Source organism: Erpetoichthys calabaricus, chromosome 1, assembly GCF_900747795.2.
Source record: "Erpetoichthys calabaricus chromosome 1, fErpCal1.3, whole genome shotgun sequence".
NCBI classification, from domain to species: domain Eukaryota; kingdom Metazoa; phylum Chordata; class Cladistia; order Polypteriformes; family Polypteridae; genus Erpetoichthys; species Erpetoichthys calabaricus.
Genome location: NC_041394.2, coordinates 161,289,475 through 161,307,582, shown reverse-complemented (window position 1 = coordinate 161,307,582; position 18,108 = coordinate 161,289,475). Strand labels below are relative to the sequence as shown.

At 39.7% G+C, this 18,108-nt stretch overlaps 1 protein-coding gene across 1 annotated transcript in view; it reads right to left on the bottom strand.

The window, feature by feature from the left end:
- The window catches only part of LOC114656464 (flotillin-1), a 168,715-nt gene that overhangs the window by 64,181 nt on the left and 86,426 nt on the right, over nucleotides 1-18,108 (bottom strand). Inside the window, exon 8 of the mRNA XM_028808129.2 lies at nucleotides 5,916-6,068. Coding sequence (XP_028663962.1) covers nucleotides 5,916-6,068 — 153 coding nt within the window. The remainder of the gene's footprint in view (nucleotides 1-5,915; nucleotides 6,069-18,108) is intronic.

The following is an 18,108-nucleotide window of genomic DNA, read 5'->3' as shown; positions in this document are numbered from 1 at the left end:
CACTTGGGCGACGCCAACTTCCCAGTAAACCTGCATTTGCCATGACAATCAACAAATCCCAAGCACAGAACATGGACAAAGTTGGCATATACCTCTCTGAGCGTGTATTTGGACATGGACAACTTTATGTAGCCTTCTCATGAGTTCGGCGTTCATCTGACATTAAAGTTAAAGTTATAAATACTCCAATACCAAGGAAAACTCATTCAAGGGCAACAAACCATCTTTACTACAAATATTGTATATAAAGAGATATTCCAATAAATCTTTGTGATTTAGCATACAGTGCGTTCTTTACTTCCTATCCACCGTCTGAAACTGCGGAGGCAGAGCAAGCACGGGTTCAAACCGAATAAGCTCAACTGACGGATGTACGCCTACAACGTGCGTCTCAAACCGCAAAAGCAGGGCAAGCACGGGTTCAAAACAACGCAAGCTCCTACAACGCGCGTCTGAAACTACGGCTGCCCAGTGGGCACGGGTTCAAAACGCCGGGGGTAGGCGAGCGAATCCCCCTTGTTCAGTCTAACTCTGCATTTAGAATGCGCACTTTTGTGCTCAAGCTTCCAAACTGACATAATTTGTTTAAGCACATTCATGTTACTAGGCTCCCAGGTGTTGTTAGTGAAATATAAATACTTGGGCTGAGCCAATGACCGATCAATGTACATCGCCTATTGGCTGGGCACATTGTCGATAAAAATAAGCATTGTTGACTGGCTCCAAACATTTGCAGCTATTTCCACAAAGCATCAAACTTTTATTTTTCTCTAAATCTCACAAACCTAACAAGGAAGCTATTAGACACTCATACTGTATTCCCAACTTTAGCTAGTTTAGCAGTAATGTGCTGTAACTGGGGGAAGGCAGCCCAAACAGTGAGTCATACACAATGTTTGAATGGATAGAGTGAAGGTATATAGCACTATAGAATCCCACAGACTCCAAATGCCCACAGTTTTTAGCTCCTTTAGACAGCTTACGATCTTTAAAATGATCACTCATTGTAGCCGCACAAGTTAGAATTCTTTTGACTTTGGCTGGTTTTCCCTTTTTAAAGTGTCCCCTAAAGTCATTCATTTGAGCAATGCAATGAGAGCTCATATGGTGGGTGACTAATCATCAGGCTAATGCAACATGTCAGCAACTTTACAATAATTTTCATTCACCATCCACTTTCCTAACCCACTAATCCTGGGCAGGGTCACGGGGCGGCTGGAGCCCACCTTCACAATGTTTTATTGTACATAAACTAGGCAGTGAGAATCTGGCTCTGGACAAGAAAAGTGGCCATGTGGTGGCTTGAAATGGGATGGTACCAGCGGTGCTCCATGCTTCATGGGGATCCCCCATCTCTTTGATATTATATAATAATATACATATGTGCCAATCTCCAATGGGGAGGCCCTGCACCATCATGTAAAAGTAGTAAGTAATTGGGAGGTTCCACTTCAGACATTGCTTGCGGTTAAACACGAGTGCAACTGTACTGTGTACAAGAAATAATAAATTTGAAATAAATTGATTACACTATATATCAAAGCAGTGCCTTGCATTTTTTTAAAAGCCAGTGACACTGTGCTTCTGCATTCACATTGTACACTGCAAGCTCGCAATACCCATCAACACTCACAACAGCTACACACTTTTTGCAGCATGTTATTTGTAAGCATAATAAGAAAAGGCAAAATATGTGCTATAGTCAAGCCATGATTAAACAACAAAGTACGATTTTTTTCTGTAATGCATGCAGAGTCATTTTTTTTTAACCAGAAGATGGTATAAAGAAAACAAATCAAGGACAGTGTCTGAGTGAGTAAAAGTAAATAGTAACTTCTAGTTTTCTGGTGGTAGATTTCAAATTCACTTTATGAGGCAGATCTATATTTAGTGTTTTATAATAATAATTCTTTGCATTTATATAGCACTTTTCTCACTACTCAAAGTGCTCAGCAATTGCAGTTTAAGGGCCTTTATGCCAATACAAAATTGTGATTTGCAGCAATTTTAAATGAACTTGGATCAAATCACTTTTGAATCACTGTAATAACATTACTAAATGCCACTATGTGTGCTGAGTGGCAGTGATCTGCGAGACAAGAAAACTACCTCTTGCATCTCACGCATTATTCTTCTCCCTGCCCACATCACATCACTCTGTGAAGATGCTTTCCATGGTACATGGATAGAGCTGCTAATTATCTGTAATCCACAAGCATTCTCTCCAAACACGCCCCACCACAATGTTTTAAAATGACAATGTGAATTTTGAAGACACCACACATATACACACACACACACACACACACACACTATATATTATAGGGTTGTAGGTATACTGATTCTTTTAAAATCAATATTAATTGCACTTTTGTTATGAAATTAACTGCTATAAATCGCACATTAGGCAGCCTATTTCAAAAGGATCATTATTATAGCCTATACTATATATATATATATATATATATATATATATATATATATTATAATATATATATATATATATATATATATATATATATATATATATATTATATAATATATATATATATATATATATATATATATATATATATATATATATATATATATATATACACACACACACACACAGTATATAGTGGGTATATACACTGTATATAAAGTATTGTGATATGCTGGAAATAATTCTGAGGATTTCAGAAACTCCTTTTATTGCCAATATTTTGACAAACAAAACACCATATTCTGGACATGTCTAACATTGCTCGAGACCACAGTCATCATTATTTTTCCTCTATAATATTCAAACAGTAGCTAAGGCACGTATGTTTGTTGACATATTTAGATACCAGAGTAGACCTTTTTTTGTGCACAATATATCCAGCAAGTGTCTTTCACCTGGCACACTTGAAGCACTGAGATGCTAGATATCTCTCTGCAATGCTGGTTAATTTACCATGAGCTCCTTGGTGAGCAACAGAAAGTAATTGCAGACTGCAGTACCTATGAGGTCAGTCACGTAATGCCCCAACATCACAAAACGCCCTCAACGTCAGTCACAAAACACCCGTCACATTAGACTATGGTTAACATTAGGGCTCTGTTACACTATGGTTAAGATTAGGGTTGTGGGAGGATTACCTGACTTAAAGGGCATTTCATGACTGATATAGTCATTACCTGACCTATGTCACAGTTATTGCAGGGTGCAGCTATACACTTCTCTATCTGAGCACACCACCATTGTAGTGGGCAGTGATCAAGACTGACATCAAGGTTGCCTAGGACTTCGAAAGAAATGCAGATCTCTATCTTGCAAAACTGCAAACAAGCGCTGTAACATTTTCAGGTTCAGCTTTTTAATTTGCCTTATAAACAAAGTATAGCCATGCTTCAGTTGGACTATACTGTTTATACACTTTTTTTTTTTTTTTTTTTAAAACACAGAAGTTACTTTTCAACAAAGGCAAGAAAAGCAATTTTACAGACAGAAGAACACTGGTAAAGTATCACTTTAAAAATGTATACTTTATACTTCATTACTGCTACACCATGTAACACTAATGGATATTTACTGCCCTAGATGTACAATTTACCAAAATTTCACTTTTTAAAAAAGGTAGTGTTTCTGTTGATGAGTGAGTAAGTCAGGCACTCTAATTTGCATTATATAATATATTATAATACTAGTTGATTACCCAGTGGCTTCGCTCACTGAGTACAAGGGAAAAAAATAAAATGTAATTTATGTTATTAAACAGTAAAACATTTACATTTAAGAAGTAAAGATATATTGAGCACTACTGGAGTGGTTTGGAGTAAACTACATTTTAAAGGCGCTATAACACAACAGGTAAGTAGTATGAACAGTAGCTAAAATGTATTTGGATTATCTCTCGGTAGTAGATCCCTTATGAAAGGCGCTACACGGCCGCTGTGGTATAGAGATTACAATTTCTATGTGATCGTCTAAATTTCTGCTTGACAACCTTGCACTACGTGCCTGTGATTTACTTCTTAAAATAATTCATCACAAAAGGAACTTTGAATGTTGCGGGGTTTTAGTGACCCAAACTCACTTTAAGGGACAGTAAGTAGTAGTGCGAGGTAATTGACAAACAGAGTCCTCCTTCGATGGCGCCGATTACACTCATTCGCAAAGATTTCCACTCTCCCAGGAGCCAACAGGGCACTTGAAGTGTCACAAACAGTGCGAAAAGAGAGGACGCTGCCCGAAACTGCGAAGCTCTCGACCCTGCGGAGCAGCCCGACATTCCGCGCCTCCCAGTGTCCACTTTGTTCTCGCGCACATTGTTTACAGCTCGCCGCAGTTAAAAAGTAGAAAGACGCAACTAAAAAAAAGTTACAATGTGGCAGTTTCTGTGACAGTCACGTGGATGAATAAATAAAACTTCTCTGTCAGAACGCGCCTGGCGGCGGATGGGTCAGCGCTGTAGTCCAGAGAGCAGGGCTGGGAGAGGACGACATGGGGTGTACTTTTATGGGATAGATCGGCGTGTGTTTACTTCTTTTTATTATCAGTAAAATAACTCTCATACAAATAATAACAATTTGTAAAGACGATATAAAAATGGCGTCCATAAACGAAGTGATTAGTTGTTATAATATGTTCTGTGGTTATACGTAATTTCCGTTTCAAACGCGAAAAGAATTTTATATATATATATATATATATATATATATATATATATATATATATATATATATATATAGATATATATGGAAGAGAAGGTCTGTGATATGGTTTGCATATTTGCAGCTGGAGATACACAAAGGGAGAAAATGAATCATGTATCACAAAGTAGTTTTTATTCCTGAGCTTTCAGCCCCTGGCTTCATCAGAGGATAATGCTTAGACTTACAAGAGTCAAAGGCAACATATAGCAAAAATTAGGGGGTTGGGAGGCGGGGGGGGTTTAGTGATTGGGGTGAAACTAAGTCAGTGTGTTCGGGGGATGGGGGTATTGGTTGTAAAGTTTTATTATGAATATGTTCTTCTTAAGTTTGCATATGCTGGGTTTATGTCCAAATGTCTGTTAATGGCGTTCTCGTTTGATAGCCAAGATTCAGCTAGCTCTCTGGCACTTTTAGTACTGGCCTTAAATCTTACTTGTACATTGTCCCAGTTAAATGTACTGTATGTCCTGTTGATTTAGTATGCGTATAGATCAGTGATTGTGAGTCCTTCCTTCTGACGGCGTTGCGATGTTCATGTATACGTGTTGCGATTCTTTTTGATGTTTGTCCTATGTATACCGCTGGACAAGAACTGCATGGAGTGCTACAAACTGTGTTTCTGCTGTTGATTTCTTGTTTTTAGCATTAAAGAGGACTGTGCGCAGATTGTTCGCGGGTTTGTGTGCTATTCTGATGCCTGACTTGGCCAGGATGCATGCTGCACCTTCAGACACCCTGTGATGATAAGGAAGTGAGTGCCAGGTGGGATGGGGGTTCTGGTTCAAGTCAATTGTTTGCTGAGTTTTTTGGCGTCTCCTGTGAAGACATTGTTTAATGAATGTTTTTGAGTATCTGTTTGAAATGAAGACGGAAGAGATAGCATCTTTCATTCGTTTTTGTCTCCTTCGTATTACATTGGGTGTGGACTCTTCTGAATAGAGTTTTAACACAGCTCTGTTTATGAGATACTGGATGGTTGCTGGCGAAGTGTAATAAGTTGTCTGTATAGCATTTCTTATGGTAAATTATATATATATAATTTCTGATTCTCAGAATATTCAACATAATTAAAAACACAATGATAATAAATATTAAGAAAAAAATTATACTCTGAAAGGGCATTTGTCAAAATTATATGTAATAAACTTAAATTACAGTAAAAAGTTATTCATTATTTGAAACTTGTCAATTCAATAACCCGTTGTTAAATAACAAAGACAGACATTTATACATACCTGCAGCTGATAAGCCAGGTCAGATTCCGCCTTTTTTGTATTCACTTCTATGTCATACACAGCCTTTTTCAATTCAAAGTCTCGCTGTGCTTTTGCCATCTCAATCTCATTCATATACTGTGCAGAGACTTTCTCCTGAGTTGCATGGGCTTCCTATTTATCAGATAAAGAGAATAATTAAAAATTAAAGGTCTCAGAAACCCCATGCCATTGGATTTGTCACCTGATTATCTTTATCATTTCTGACACTAATCTTTTCACCTCCTGAACCAAAAGATGTAGCAGATCAAAATCAGGTTCACTGTAGACAGTTAGTTTCCAGACATAAAAATAAAATTCACAATTTCAGAAAGAACCAGTGGCAGAATTTGTATGCTGAAAGGGATTGTTTTCAATATCTATGTGAATACTAAATTTATCCAAAGAGATTACTTTATTATTATTGATAACTGAATCATATAAAAAGTTGCTAAAATCCTACTAAGAATGAGGAATAAAGAGCAGCAAGTTTATAAATACAGCTATGATTTAAATAGTATTAATGACTAAGATCTAAACCTCAAAATAATTAACATTATTTCTATTTTTAGATCACAGATGTTCATCACTCAGTACTATTTATCTGTTCTCTTTTTTATTAGTGGTTTAAGGAAAATAAAACTTCTAAGACAATAATACACGCAACACATATCCCAAACCCCTATTACAGTTTGGTTTAAAACTTAAATCCAACCTTAATATAAGCATACATACATGCACTGAGTGATCAAAATGTCATGAGCCCAACCTATTAAGAGCAACACTAATAAAAATTAAAAATCTTTATGTTCATTATCCCCATGAAAATTAATACAATGCTCACAATCAATCAATCAGTGTGCTGCTCAGATAAAACATTTTGCCTATATTCTGTAGCAGACCTCTTTAACAATGCCATAGTGTATACAACGCTTTTTTTCTGCCCTCAGACTGGGGAATTTATGTGGACAGCTCTGAAGAACAGGATGAGTGTAACATCTCTTTAAATCCAAAGTTACGCACAGCTAAATTTGAAACACATGCAGTTTCAGCAAGGACATTATTGGGAATACGTTTGATAATGGACTATAAAACCATAAATAATTTCACTCTTTCCTGTATTTCCAAGTTGTAAACTTAGACCTTCTGATAGTGGTCCGTTTATTATTTCAAGAGCCAAGTATAAAAGAAATCATGAAGCAGCCTTTTGATTTCATGAACCAAAAACCTTGGCTACTTTACCAATAGAGGTACACAAGGCATATCAGAGAACTTGGACTCCTTGAAATATGGTCTAGCCTCACTTGGGGAGACAAATTGGGGCGTGGGGGGGGGGGGGGATTGGGGTTGGGACTAGAGAGAGAAAGCAAGCTATTTCTAATCTATCTATCCTAAAGATATATATATATAGATATATATATATATATATACACACACACACACACACACACATACACACACTCTATGGGGCTCCGCCCCCTGCGCGCTTCACTCGCCAACCCCCAGGTTTGGTCCTGTGGAAATACAATGTAAAGTGTTTTATTTTTTTCATGGGAATTGTTACATATGCATTATGTCACTTTTTGTTTTAAAACTTCATAAAAAAACAATATTTGGAATGAACATTTCTTCAAGATCGCATTGAAGTTTGATTCCTTGTTTGGTCTTACAGCGTGATAATGCAACATATAACTGGCCGTGAGTGAATATCGTTTCTGTCTCTTATAAATAAATCGACTTTTTCAAATGTTTGTCCTTATGATTTGTTAATTGTCATTGCAAAAGCTATTCTGATGGGAAACTGTAAATGTTTTATTACGAATGGCATATCAAGATCTCATTTTTGCCCAAACACCGTTTCGAGTTCATTCAATAAAAACCCAAGACTTTCTGATAAAACAATCTACTTACGAAAGTGCGAATATCCAGAGCCAATGTAGCCAGTGGCATTGTTCTCAAGAAGCTGCGGATATCTGGCCATTGTGGATTGCACGTCATTGTAATAAAGAACGATAGTTCTGGATATTGCCATTGCCTCATGATATAACTGTTGCAATGCTCTTGGACTACCTTGATATGATGATAATATTACTGTTTTACCTATTTTGAATTTGCTTGAACTATTGATATTTAAATTATGAATGTGATTAATGAGACCTTGCATATGTTCCATTCTAAGTTTAGCTTGATTCGATTTAATAAAGAAGAGACGATTAGGTGCGACTTTTACATACGCATTTATAATGTAATGTTGTGAAGGATGTTAAGATGTTAGCAGTGGGTTAGATACATGGGAACATATCGCTAATCTTGACCCTTCATCATGAAAATGATATGAAGTATTTATCTTAGCATTTTAAATTTTCAGAGAGCAGGAATATCATGAAGTGAATGTATGCTATGCGGTGATCTCTGCCGGCGCCTCCTCTTAGTGCGGAGGAAGTCAGTTTAAGAAGCATAGTGATCAACAACTGGGTCGGGGAACACTTAACACAAAGCATTTAATGTGCTACATTAACTTATGACGAGGTTTGAGAAAATCTACTAAATTAAACATTGATTTTGGGATGAAGTTTGGTTTACGACATTCTACTTTAATTATAAAATAAACCATGAGAATAAAGTGGAAATGTTCACTTTAATATCGACATAAACGGCGAGAACAAAGTGGAAATATCGACTTTAATCTCGACATAAGCGTCAAAATTAAAGTGGAAATGTCAAGAATAAAGTCAACATGTCGACTTTATTCTCGACATATAGTTTATTTTTTTCTTCCCTGTGTCCGTATTTTTTCTTCTTCACCGTGGCCCTAATACGATTCCATAGGGCTATACCACAAATAGCATCATAAATGCAAGGTGCAGTTTTATTATTTATGCATATAGCTTAGCTTGAAGCAAGGTCCATATTAATGCAGTTTGCCTAAATGATGGTTCAGTTGGTAAAGATGTCATCACCAAGTTGCACTTGTTTTATTTTATTTTAATTTGGTGAATACTGTGTAATGCACCTGGGCTTGAAGTCTTTAAGTAATAGTATTATTACTGGAAGTTGCACTTTTATTTATTTTATTGTTATTATTTATTAGTTTAAATATTATGCAGTTTAATGATGGTAAAGTTATTTAAAAAGTCACTTTAACATGTCAGTGGACAGAGATGGTTAACATTAACAGAAAGTGTAGTTGGTTTACAAGAAATATTTACTATTTATTCCTTTTCTAAGATATGTTCAGTGCAATACAACTTTTGACAAGCACCTCTAGATATTTTACTAAGTCTAAATGCCTCTAAGGATGGTTGAGAATATGTTGTCAAAATTATAGTTTAAGTTTTTGCAAAATTTGTTCAATAAAAAGGCTCTATATTTTGACTGCATGCGTCATGCAATGTGATTCCTTCTCTTCATTAGAGCCACTCCCTTGAAAACTATCACTTTATGGGGCCATGCAAACCTGTATTAATACTTGTGTGCACATTTGTACAATGCTCATGACAGTGGAATAGGTTATTCTTAGCCAGTCTACTGCAGTAATTGCAGTGGAAAATGTGGTTAACATCCACTCATGCATGGGAAAAAAATACAGTTGAATACCGTGAAACTGGGATAATTTAGAAAAATACCGTGATATAGAATTTTGGTCATACCGCCCACCCCTAACTTATCGTCCCTATCTGGAAAGGGAAGGGTGATCGTCTGGATTGCGGCAACTATAGGGGGAGAACACTGCTCTCGGTGCTGGGTAAGGTCCTTACTAGGATCGTCCTCAATAGGATCTGTGTTCACTTGCTCACCTACCAGCGACCGGAGCAGTCTGGTTTTATGCCTAAAAAGTCTACCATTGACTGCATCCTGGCACTGAGGGTTCTCATGGAGCGCAAACGCGAATATCGGCAGAGTTTCTTTGCAGCCTTTGTCGATTTTCGTAAAGCGTTCGACTCAGTTGATCGAGCTGTCCTGCGAGACATCCTGAGGGTTCGCGGGATCCCCTCGAGGTGCTGGATATCATGGCTGGCCTATACACTGGTACTGTGAGTGCTGTGCAGAGTGGAGGCAGAACCTCTGCGTTTTTCCCAGTTGATCCTGGGGTTCGTCAGGAGTGTGTTCCTGCTCCTACTCTGTTCCATGCTTGTATGGACTGGGTGTTGGGGAAAGTCGTGGGGTCCAGTGGACGTGGGGCATCTATTGCTGAAGAAAGATTCACGGATCTTGACTTTGCTGACGATGCTGCGATCTTCACAGTGTCAATGGAGGCTCTGATCGGGGCACTCGAGAGACCAGGCCTTTAATGACCTCTTGGGCACAGCCATCAGCAGTGTGTGTTGTCTGCGGAGAGAGTGTCGACCTTGTCGAGAGGTTTATTTACCTTGGCAGCGACATTCATGTCTCTGGTGACTCTTCCTATGAAGTCAGTAGACAGATTGGGAGAGCATGGGGGGGGGGGTCATGAGGTCGCTGGAAAGGGGTGTGTGGCACTCCCAATATCTATGCAAAAGGACGAAGGTTCAAGTCTTTAGAGTCCTGGTGCTTCCTGTCTTGCTATATGGTTGTGAGACAAGGACGCTATCCAGTGACCTGAGACGAAGACTGGACTCCTTTAGTACTGTCTCTCTCCAGAAAATCATTGGGTACCGTTGGTTTGACTTTGTGTTGAATGAGCGGTTGCTCATGGAGTCCCAAATGACGCACATTACCTGCATTGTGAGGGAGCGTCAGTTACAGCACTATGGCCATGTGGCGCGTTTCCCCGAGGGTGATCCAGCTTGTAAGATCCTCATTGTTGGGGACCCGAGTGGCTGGACCAGGCCAAGGGGTCAGCCACGTAACACCTGGCTGTGGCAGATATAGGGTAATTTCCAGAGAGTGGGACTGGACCGTGTATCTGCCTGGGGCCAATTGGGAGTTGTTTCGTTGTGTAGTGGGTATGGCAACAAACTGTACCAGTGTATGCTCCCCAATTTGATTTGACTATAACAGAGGTGAACTCAGATGAGGATGAGGGTTGTACTTCGGAGAAAGAACAGAAGCCCTCCCCACAGGAAACGTTCACTCACAACTAAGTACAACATAGCTGTGCCAGGTGCAAAGGTGAAAGATGGCACTGTTTGGATGCAGCAAGAGGTCAGGTGTACTCCCATGCCAGTCAATCTGCCACACTCAAGTCCTTCAACGAGGCATGCTGAGCTCGGCAAGGTATCATGCAAAGTTCTATTTGTGATTATGTTTTGAGAGGGTCTTTATATGAAAAGCATTTATATGTTACTTATATAACAGCCACATCAAATGTGTGTTTGTGTAATCAGAATAAGTTTAATGTCACTATGCGAATATTTTAAATCTGCTTTTCTTTTCTTTCTACATGCACAGCTTAGCCAGATTTAGTACAAAGGGGCTCAGCATTTAGAACTGCTAGGCCAAGCATAGGACAAGACAGACAGAGACAAATGGGCAACATGCATTATTTCTGTGTGTTAAGAGTCAACATGCCTCTCTTTGTCTTGTTTGGAATGGCATGATTTACCTAAGTATGGGCCTGCACGTGGAGAAAACAGTATAAAAGACTTGGACAGCAGCCAAACACCTCAAAGCCGACGGACAGATGGGAGATATCGTCATCCGGTCATGAAAACCCTTCCAGCGCAGCAATGAAAATGGCAGACTGTATACATCGAACTCCCACTTCAGTAATTGTCTTGCCATTTGGCTTCATGTGTCTGTAATGACGCATAAATCGTCATTAACTCTTTCAGGGCGGATGTGGACTTTTGTTGACAGGAGGGGTTGAAGGGGCATGTTGACAAAAGTCGACATACAGGGGTAGAGGGTGACAAACAGCTGTTAATTATGACAAAACTCACTGTTACATCACAGGCATTCCCCCTCTGCTTGGAGGAATGTCAGACTCATTGACTCTGCATCTAATCCTTGCATGTGCATTGAGTTACGAAATCTAAACAAATGTAAACGAAGGCAAGATGGCATCGACATCTCACAAGGAAGCGAAGCGAGTGCAGAAAACAAAATACTCAGCAGACAATGTTTTGCACATTATCGCTGAGTCAGACTGATTTTTCAGAAACTGATTTTGTTGAGAGTCATCAGGAGATCGAGCAAGAGAGTGAGGAACTGGCATCAGCTGATCGGACACCAGCCGATGCCGCCCCAGCTGATTGGCTGCCAGCTAAGCGCATTCGCGCAGCTGATGCACCTACGGCAAGGTTTCCGTGGGAGGAATATCCAGACATTGATCCATTGACTTCACAAGACAGCATGGCTTGCTGTTGGACACGACAGATTACCAGCCGCTAGACTACTTCTGGCTGTTCTCTGCTGATGCTGCTTTTCATCTACTGTCAGACGAGACAAACAGGTATGCAGAGCAATTTTTTGAGTCATGGGCTGCGCTTGCACTGCATTGTTGTTTTCAAAGTGGAAACCCACAACAAACGAGATGAAGGTCTTTGTGGCATTATAAAAAGAGATGGGACTAGACTAGTGATATAACTTCAGGGAGCATTGGTCCAAATGTGCTTTGTCTCCTGGTGGCTTTGGACAGGTACTGCCGAGTGATAGGTACGTGCTGCTGCAAAGTTTTATTCACTTCTGTGATAACCAGAAGCAAATCCCAAGGGGTGAGCCAGGCTATAACTCCATGTATAAAGTTCAGCCCCTGCTTGACATTGTGGAACCAACATATAAACAATTTTATCAGCCTGGCCATGATTTGTCTGTGCATGAATCTATGATAAAATACAAGGGACGCCTTTTTTTTTCCGCCAATATATGCCAGACAAGCCCACAAAGTATGGCATAAAGGATTTTGTACTGGCAGAAGCAAACACTGGTTTCTGCCTGAAAGTATTTACATATACAGGAAAGTATTTCTTTCAAAGAGAGAATTGTCCCTTGACAAGTCAGCTTGTGCTAGAGCTGCTTCAGGGCTATGAACATTTGGGTCATGTATGTACATGGACAATTTTTATACATCACCAGAATTGTTCATGGAGCTACAGAGCAGGGTAATTGGAGCTTGTGGCACAGTGAGGGTGAACAGGAGACACATGCCTTCACAGTTGAAGCAAGACAGGCTGAAGATAAGAAAAGAGGTGACAATATGGTTTTCATGCAGGCGGCATGGTGGCAGTGGAATGGCATGATGTCAAATGGGTGACTTGTCTCTCTACAGTACACACTAACAATAAATGTGAGAAAGTGCAGCAACAGACAATTGAAAAGGAAGCACCAGTGCAACACATATTGTAAGTAGTGTAATGTGGCAATGCATGCAATTGGCTGCTTTGAGCGATATAATACTTTGCTGTGTAACATGCATGTGATATGTAGGTGAAATCATATAGTATGCAGGCTCATACAACATGCAAGACAGTAACATTTGTCAAAAGTAAATATTTTTTGTTGATTTGATATGTTAAACCATTGCTTTGTGCTCTTTTTTAAAAAAAGTTAGTTTTTGGAAAATTATTCAGCCCTGGGAGAAAAGAAACAAAAAAAAAATTGCCCTAAAAGAGTTAAAGTTATTTTCTCTTATGTGATTTCTTACCGCGTATCACTATGGGAGAGGTATCGCCTTTTAATATTATATCTATATAGTTTCGGGTTACTTAAGACACTGCAATTGCAAAAGAACTTATTCCAACCAGGGAGCTAGCGCTCCCTAGAAGAAAACAGTTTGATCGACAAGGGCATGCTGACAAAGTGCATGTCCAATACTACTTCAGTACGCAAATGAGTTTAGCTGCAGGTGGAAGCTCCTGTCGCACTTTACGCAACTTCATAAGCTTTATGACCTTAGTCTCAGAGTCTTTGACCCGTGGGACGACTGGGATCTTTTCCTGAAAAATGAGTGGCATTGCACATGTAGTTTGATAGGGGCTCAGCAGAGACTGAAGATCCTGAAAAGACATGTTCCACCCAGTGCAATGAACTAAAAGAAATTAAAGCTGGGCTCCCATCAGGGTCAGCTGGACCCATCTCTATCTTTCTATACAGATAGAGGGCATTTATGGTAAAACATTACTTGCAAGTTTCTCAAATTACTCTGCTGATCTTTTTATCAATTGATCCTTTTATGAGTACCACCATAAGCTTCTACCTTTGATTAAGACTGAAAACCTGGGAGATTTGGGGTCTATGTTCTCAACAGTATGATTGCTGCTTGTCTTTAAACACTACAATTCCCAAAACCTACCTAATTTTTTGCTCTTACTGAAAAACCTACTTTCCACAAACACACACGTGAAAAATCATAGGTCCTTATCAGCACAGCAATTGTCCAGTTATCACTGCCTTTATTTTGCAAATGTCTAAATTAGCAACACTGAACCTGCACTTGCCCATCCCCTATTCAGCCAGCATAATGCCTTAACACTAGAATTACCAGAGCCTACGAAAAAACTAGCAGATCCGTCCCACCTTAAATCGCTTCACACTTCTCCGTCAGCGTTTTTTGTCCTGTAAATGTGTGGATAAGCAGCAAACAGCCTGCTATCACATTCCCCACCCCGCACAGTTTTCTCAGCTCAAGTCCGTTTACCTGCGTGTCAGTTGATTAGAGTTGTATAGAGTGAGAAGTCAAGCAAAATGACACCTTTTATAAATACTATATCGTTATTTGGAATATTTGCATTTCATGTGTGTTCCGTGTCTACAATGATCTATGTAAACACATCATTAAAACAGAACGTCTTTCATGTTTTAGTAATAATTGACAAAAGGTAGACATGAAATGTATAATGTGTGAAGCCTGAATTGCAAATATCAAAGAAACACTTTCACAAAAGGTACAAATACAACAGAACAAGTGCGATTTTATTCAAAAATATAACTGCAGAAAAAGAACCCGCGTTAGGGTGCAACATTGACATGCATTTGCAACGGCTGCTTCGGTGACACAATGGTATCAACTGTTGACTGGTAATCAAAACTTCACGGGTTCGATCCTGGACGAGTCCATTTTGAGAAGTGAGCTACTGTTATTCTTACTATTTTAGAATAAAAACATACGTTTGATTCCAGTCTGTAACAGCCAGTGTAATTTATGATAATTGTAAAGGTTAGCTTTGGTTTTTTTCCCAACCAAACCCCGCATACACTGCTGTTTTCACATAGACGCGCTATAACAGAGGTCAACTCAGATCATGACAAGAATGCACTTTTGCCATCGCTGTACTTTGTATATGTACATGGGAAGCTCTGCACTCTACTTGTGACTTTACGCTGTAGGAAGTAAGTAAATAAAGGTAAATAGGTAAATAACATTTGATCTGGCTTTTACATACAAAGGATGATGTATGTAAGGACGGTTCATGTGCCCAAAACATTAATATTTATATGTTACTTACATAAGAGCCAGATCGAATGTTATTTACCTTGAGTTATTTACTTACTTCCTATAGCACAAAGTCACAAGTAGAGTGCAGAGGGCATGCTCAAAAAATACGTCTAATGCCACGAAAAGTGCCTGCTGACACTTTAGTACGCAAGCAATGGCACGAGAATGCAGTTAGACTTTTTTTTGGGGCACATACACCGTCCAGATCTAAACACTAGCATGTAGAGTGTGGCACCCGGATGGGGCTCATGCCCGGCCGGGATGCCCAGGAGGACCGGAGGAGGGCTTGTGCCTCCTCCAGACCACGAGGGGGCGACCGCCCTGGTTGCTTTGGGGGCCACGGGTACAGGGCTTAGAAGCTCAACCCTGTAGGGGCCCGTGGTCACCGCCAGGGGGCGTCCCCATGCCTGATGGACCCTGGACCCCAGCACTTCCGCCACACCAGGAAGTTTAGGGGGGGGAAGAAGAGAGGGAACACCTGGAGTGCTTCCGGGGAGACAGCCGGCACTTCCGCCACACTGGGGCGTGTCGGGTGGAAGATTGCCAGTGCACACCTGGAGCACATCCAGGTAGGGATAAAAGGGGCCGCCTCCCTTCATTCAAGGCTGGAGTCGGTTGGAAGAGGACGAGGTCTGGAAGGAGAGAGAAGGAGGCGGTCTGAAGGAAATGCGTTGTGGTATTGGCCTGGACTTTGGGGGAGTCTGTGGGTTGTGTGGCACAATAACTTTGTAAATAGTGTAAATAAACGTGTGTTGGGTGACAAAACGATGTCTGTCTGTCTGTGCCCAGGCTGTTCCCCATAAGAGTCGCTTGCATACTGAAGAGTCTATAGCTGCAGGTGGAAGCTGCCACTGCTGTACTTTGTATGCAAGAGCCAGATCGAATGTTATTTACCTTTATTTATTTATTTACTACTTCCTACAGCGTAAAGTCATAAGTAGAGTGCAGAGCTTCCCATGTACATATATAAAGTACAGTGATGGCAAAAGTGCATTCTTGCTCCGATGTAGAACCATTGTCATGATCCGAGTTAACCTTTGTTATAGTGAGTCTATGTGAAAACAGCAATGTATGCGGGGTTTGGTTGGGATCGTGAACGCGGCGGAGAGAATAAAACTGAATATAAAAAAAAAAAAAAAAAAACAACAAAGCTAACCTTTATAAGTATCATAAATTATACCGGCTGTTACAGACTGGAATCATAACGGGCTCGTCCAGGATCGAACCCGTGAAGTTTTGATTACCAGTCAACACATGATACCGTTGCGCCACCGAAGCAGTCTAGCAAATGCGTGTCAATGTTGCACCCTAACGCGGGTTCTTGTTCTACAGTTATATTTTTGAATAAAAACGCACTTGTTCTGTTGTATTTGTACCTTTTGTGAAAGTGCTTCTTTGATATTTGGAATTCAGGCTTCACACATTATACATTTCATGTCTACATTTTGTCAATTATTACTAAAACATGAAAAACGTTCGTTTTAACGATGTGTTTACGTAGGTCGCTGTAGACACGGAACACACATGAGATGCAAGTGTTCCAAATAACGATATAGTATTTATAAAAGGTGTCATTTTGCTTGACTTCTCACTCTATACAACTCTAAGCAACTGACACGCAGGTAAACAGACTTGAGCTGGGAAAACTGCGGGGTGGGGGATGTGATAGCAGGCTGCTTGCTGCTTATCCATACATTTACAGGACAGAAGACGCTGATGGAGAAGTGTGAAGCGATTTAAGGTGGGACGGATCTATGAGTTTTTTCGTAGGCTCTGGTAATTCTAGTGTTAACCGACATAGTAACCCTCCTCATCGCAGCCAGAATTCTCTCAGTTACAGCTCAAGTCTGCCTTGAAGATTTTATATAGCAAAGAGTTGTAAGGAATTATATAGGTGATGAAATACAGTACAGACACTTCATCTGTGTTCCACGTCTGCAATCTGTGTAAAAGACTTTTACTCAAACAAAAACTGACCATTACTCAAATAAAATGTATTTACCATATCAAATATAACTGCTTGAACTTGAAACACATAATTGAAAACAATATTTAATAAAATACATTCATATAGTGCCTTTCCCATATGGACTCCACAGTCTGAACCCTTTCACAGCAATGTCATTTGAACGATTTCTTTTTAATTCAGTTTTTATTCTTAAATAAAAGCACACATCATTATACCGTGTGTGAAAGTGTTAATTGTATATTCCAGGACATGCTTCTTATAAGAAGTGACGACAAAGTGCCTCTGCAATACAAGCCAAGAACACTTGTCTTTTGTCCGTGGACCCTGTGCATACTTTGTACAGTACATGTGTTCACCGCTGCCAAGTCAAATAACATTGCTGTGAAGGGGTTCAGCTTGTGCCTTTACTTTTGATATCAATGCTAGTGGCTCAAAGGTAATGCAGTTGCCTAAAGATATCCCAGGTCATCCCAGCATGGAGTGATTTGAGCATTTTTTTTATAATGATTGTTATTATATAATAAAAATACATTTGATTGGAGTCTGCTTCTTGTTCAATACTTATATGACACTAATGCATCCAAAAACACATGGGGCAGGACAGAAAATAATCCCAATGAATGCCGGTTGATGTGTTCTGGTGGAGCACCTGAGGGTGTTACTATGTTACAACTCCCAACCCAAAATTATTTCTACACATTGTGTAAAGTTCTAGTTTCAGACTGTATAAAAATTAAGACTAGTGTGTTTATGTGCGAGACAGCAAGAAAGACACAGACAGATTTGATGTCATTCAAGTGGTTGCTGGAAATACTTTTCAAAAGTATACCTATGCTGCGCTGTACCAAGAC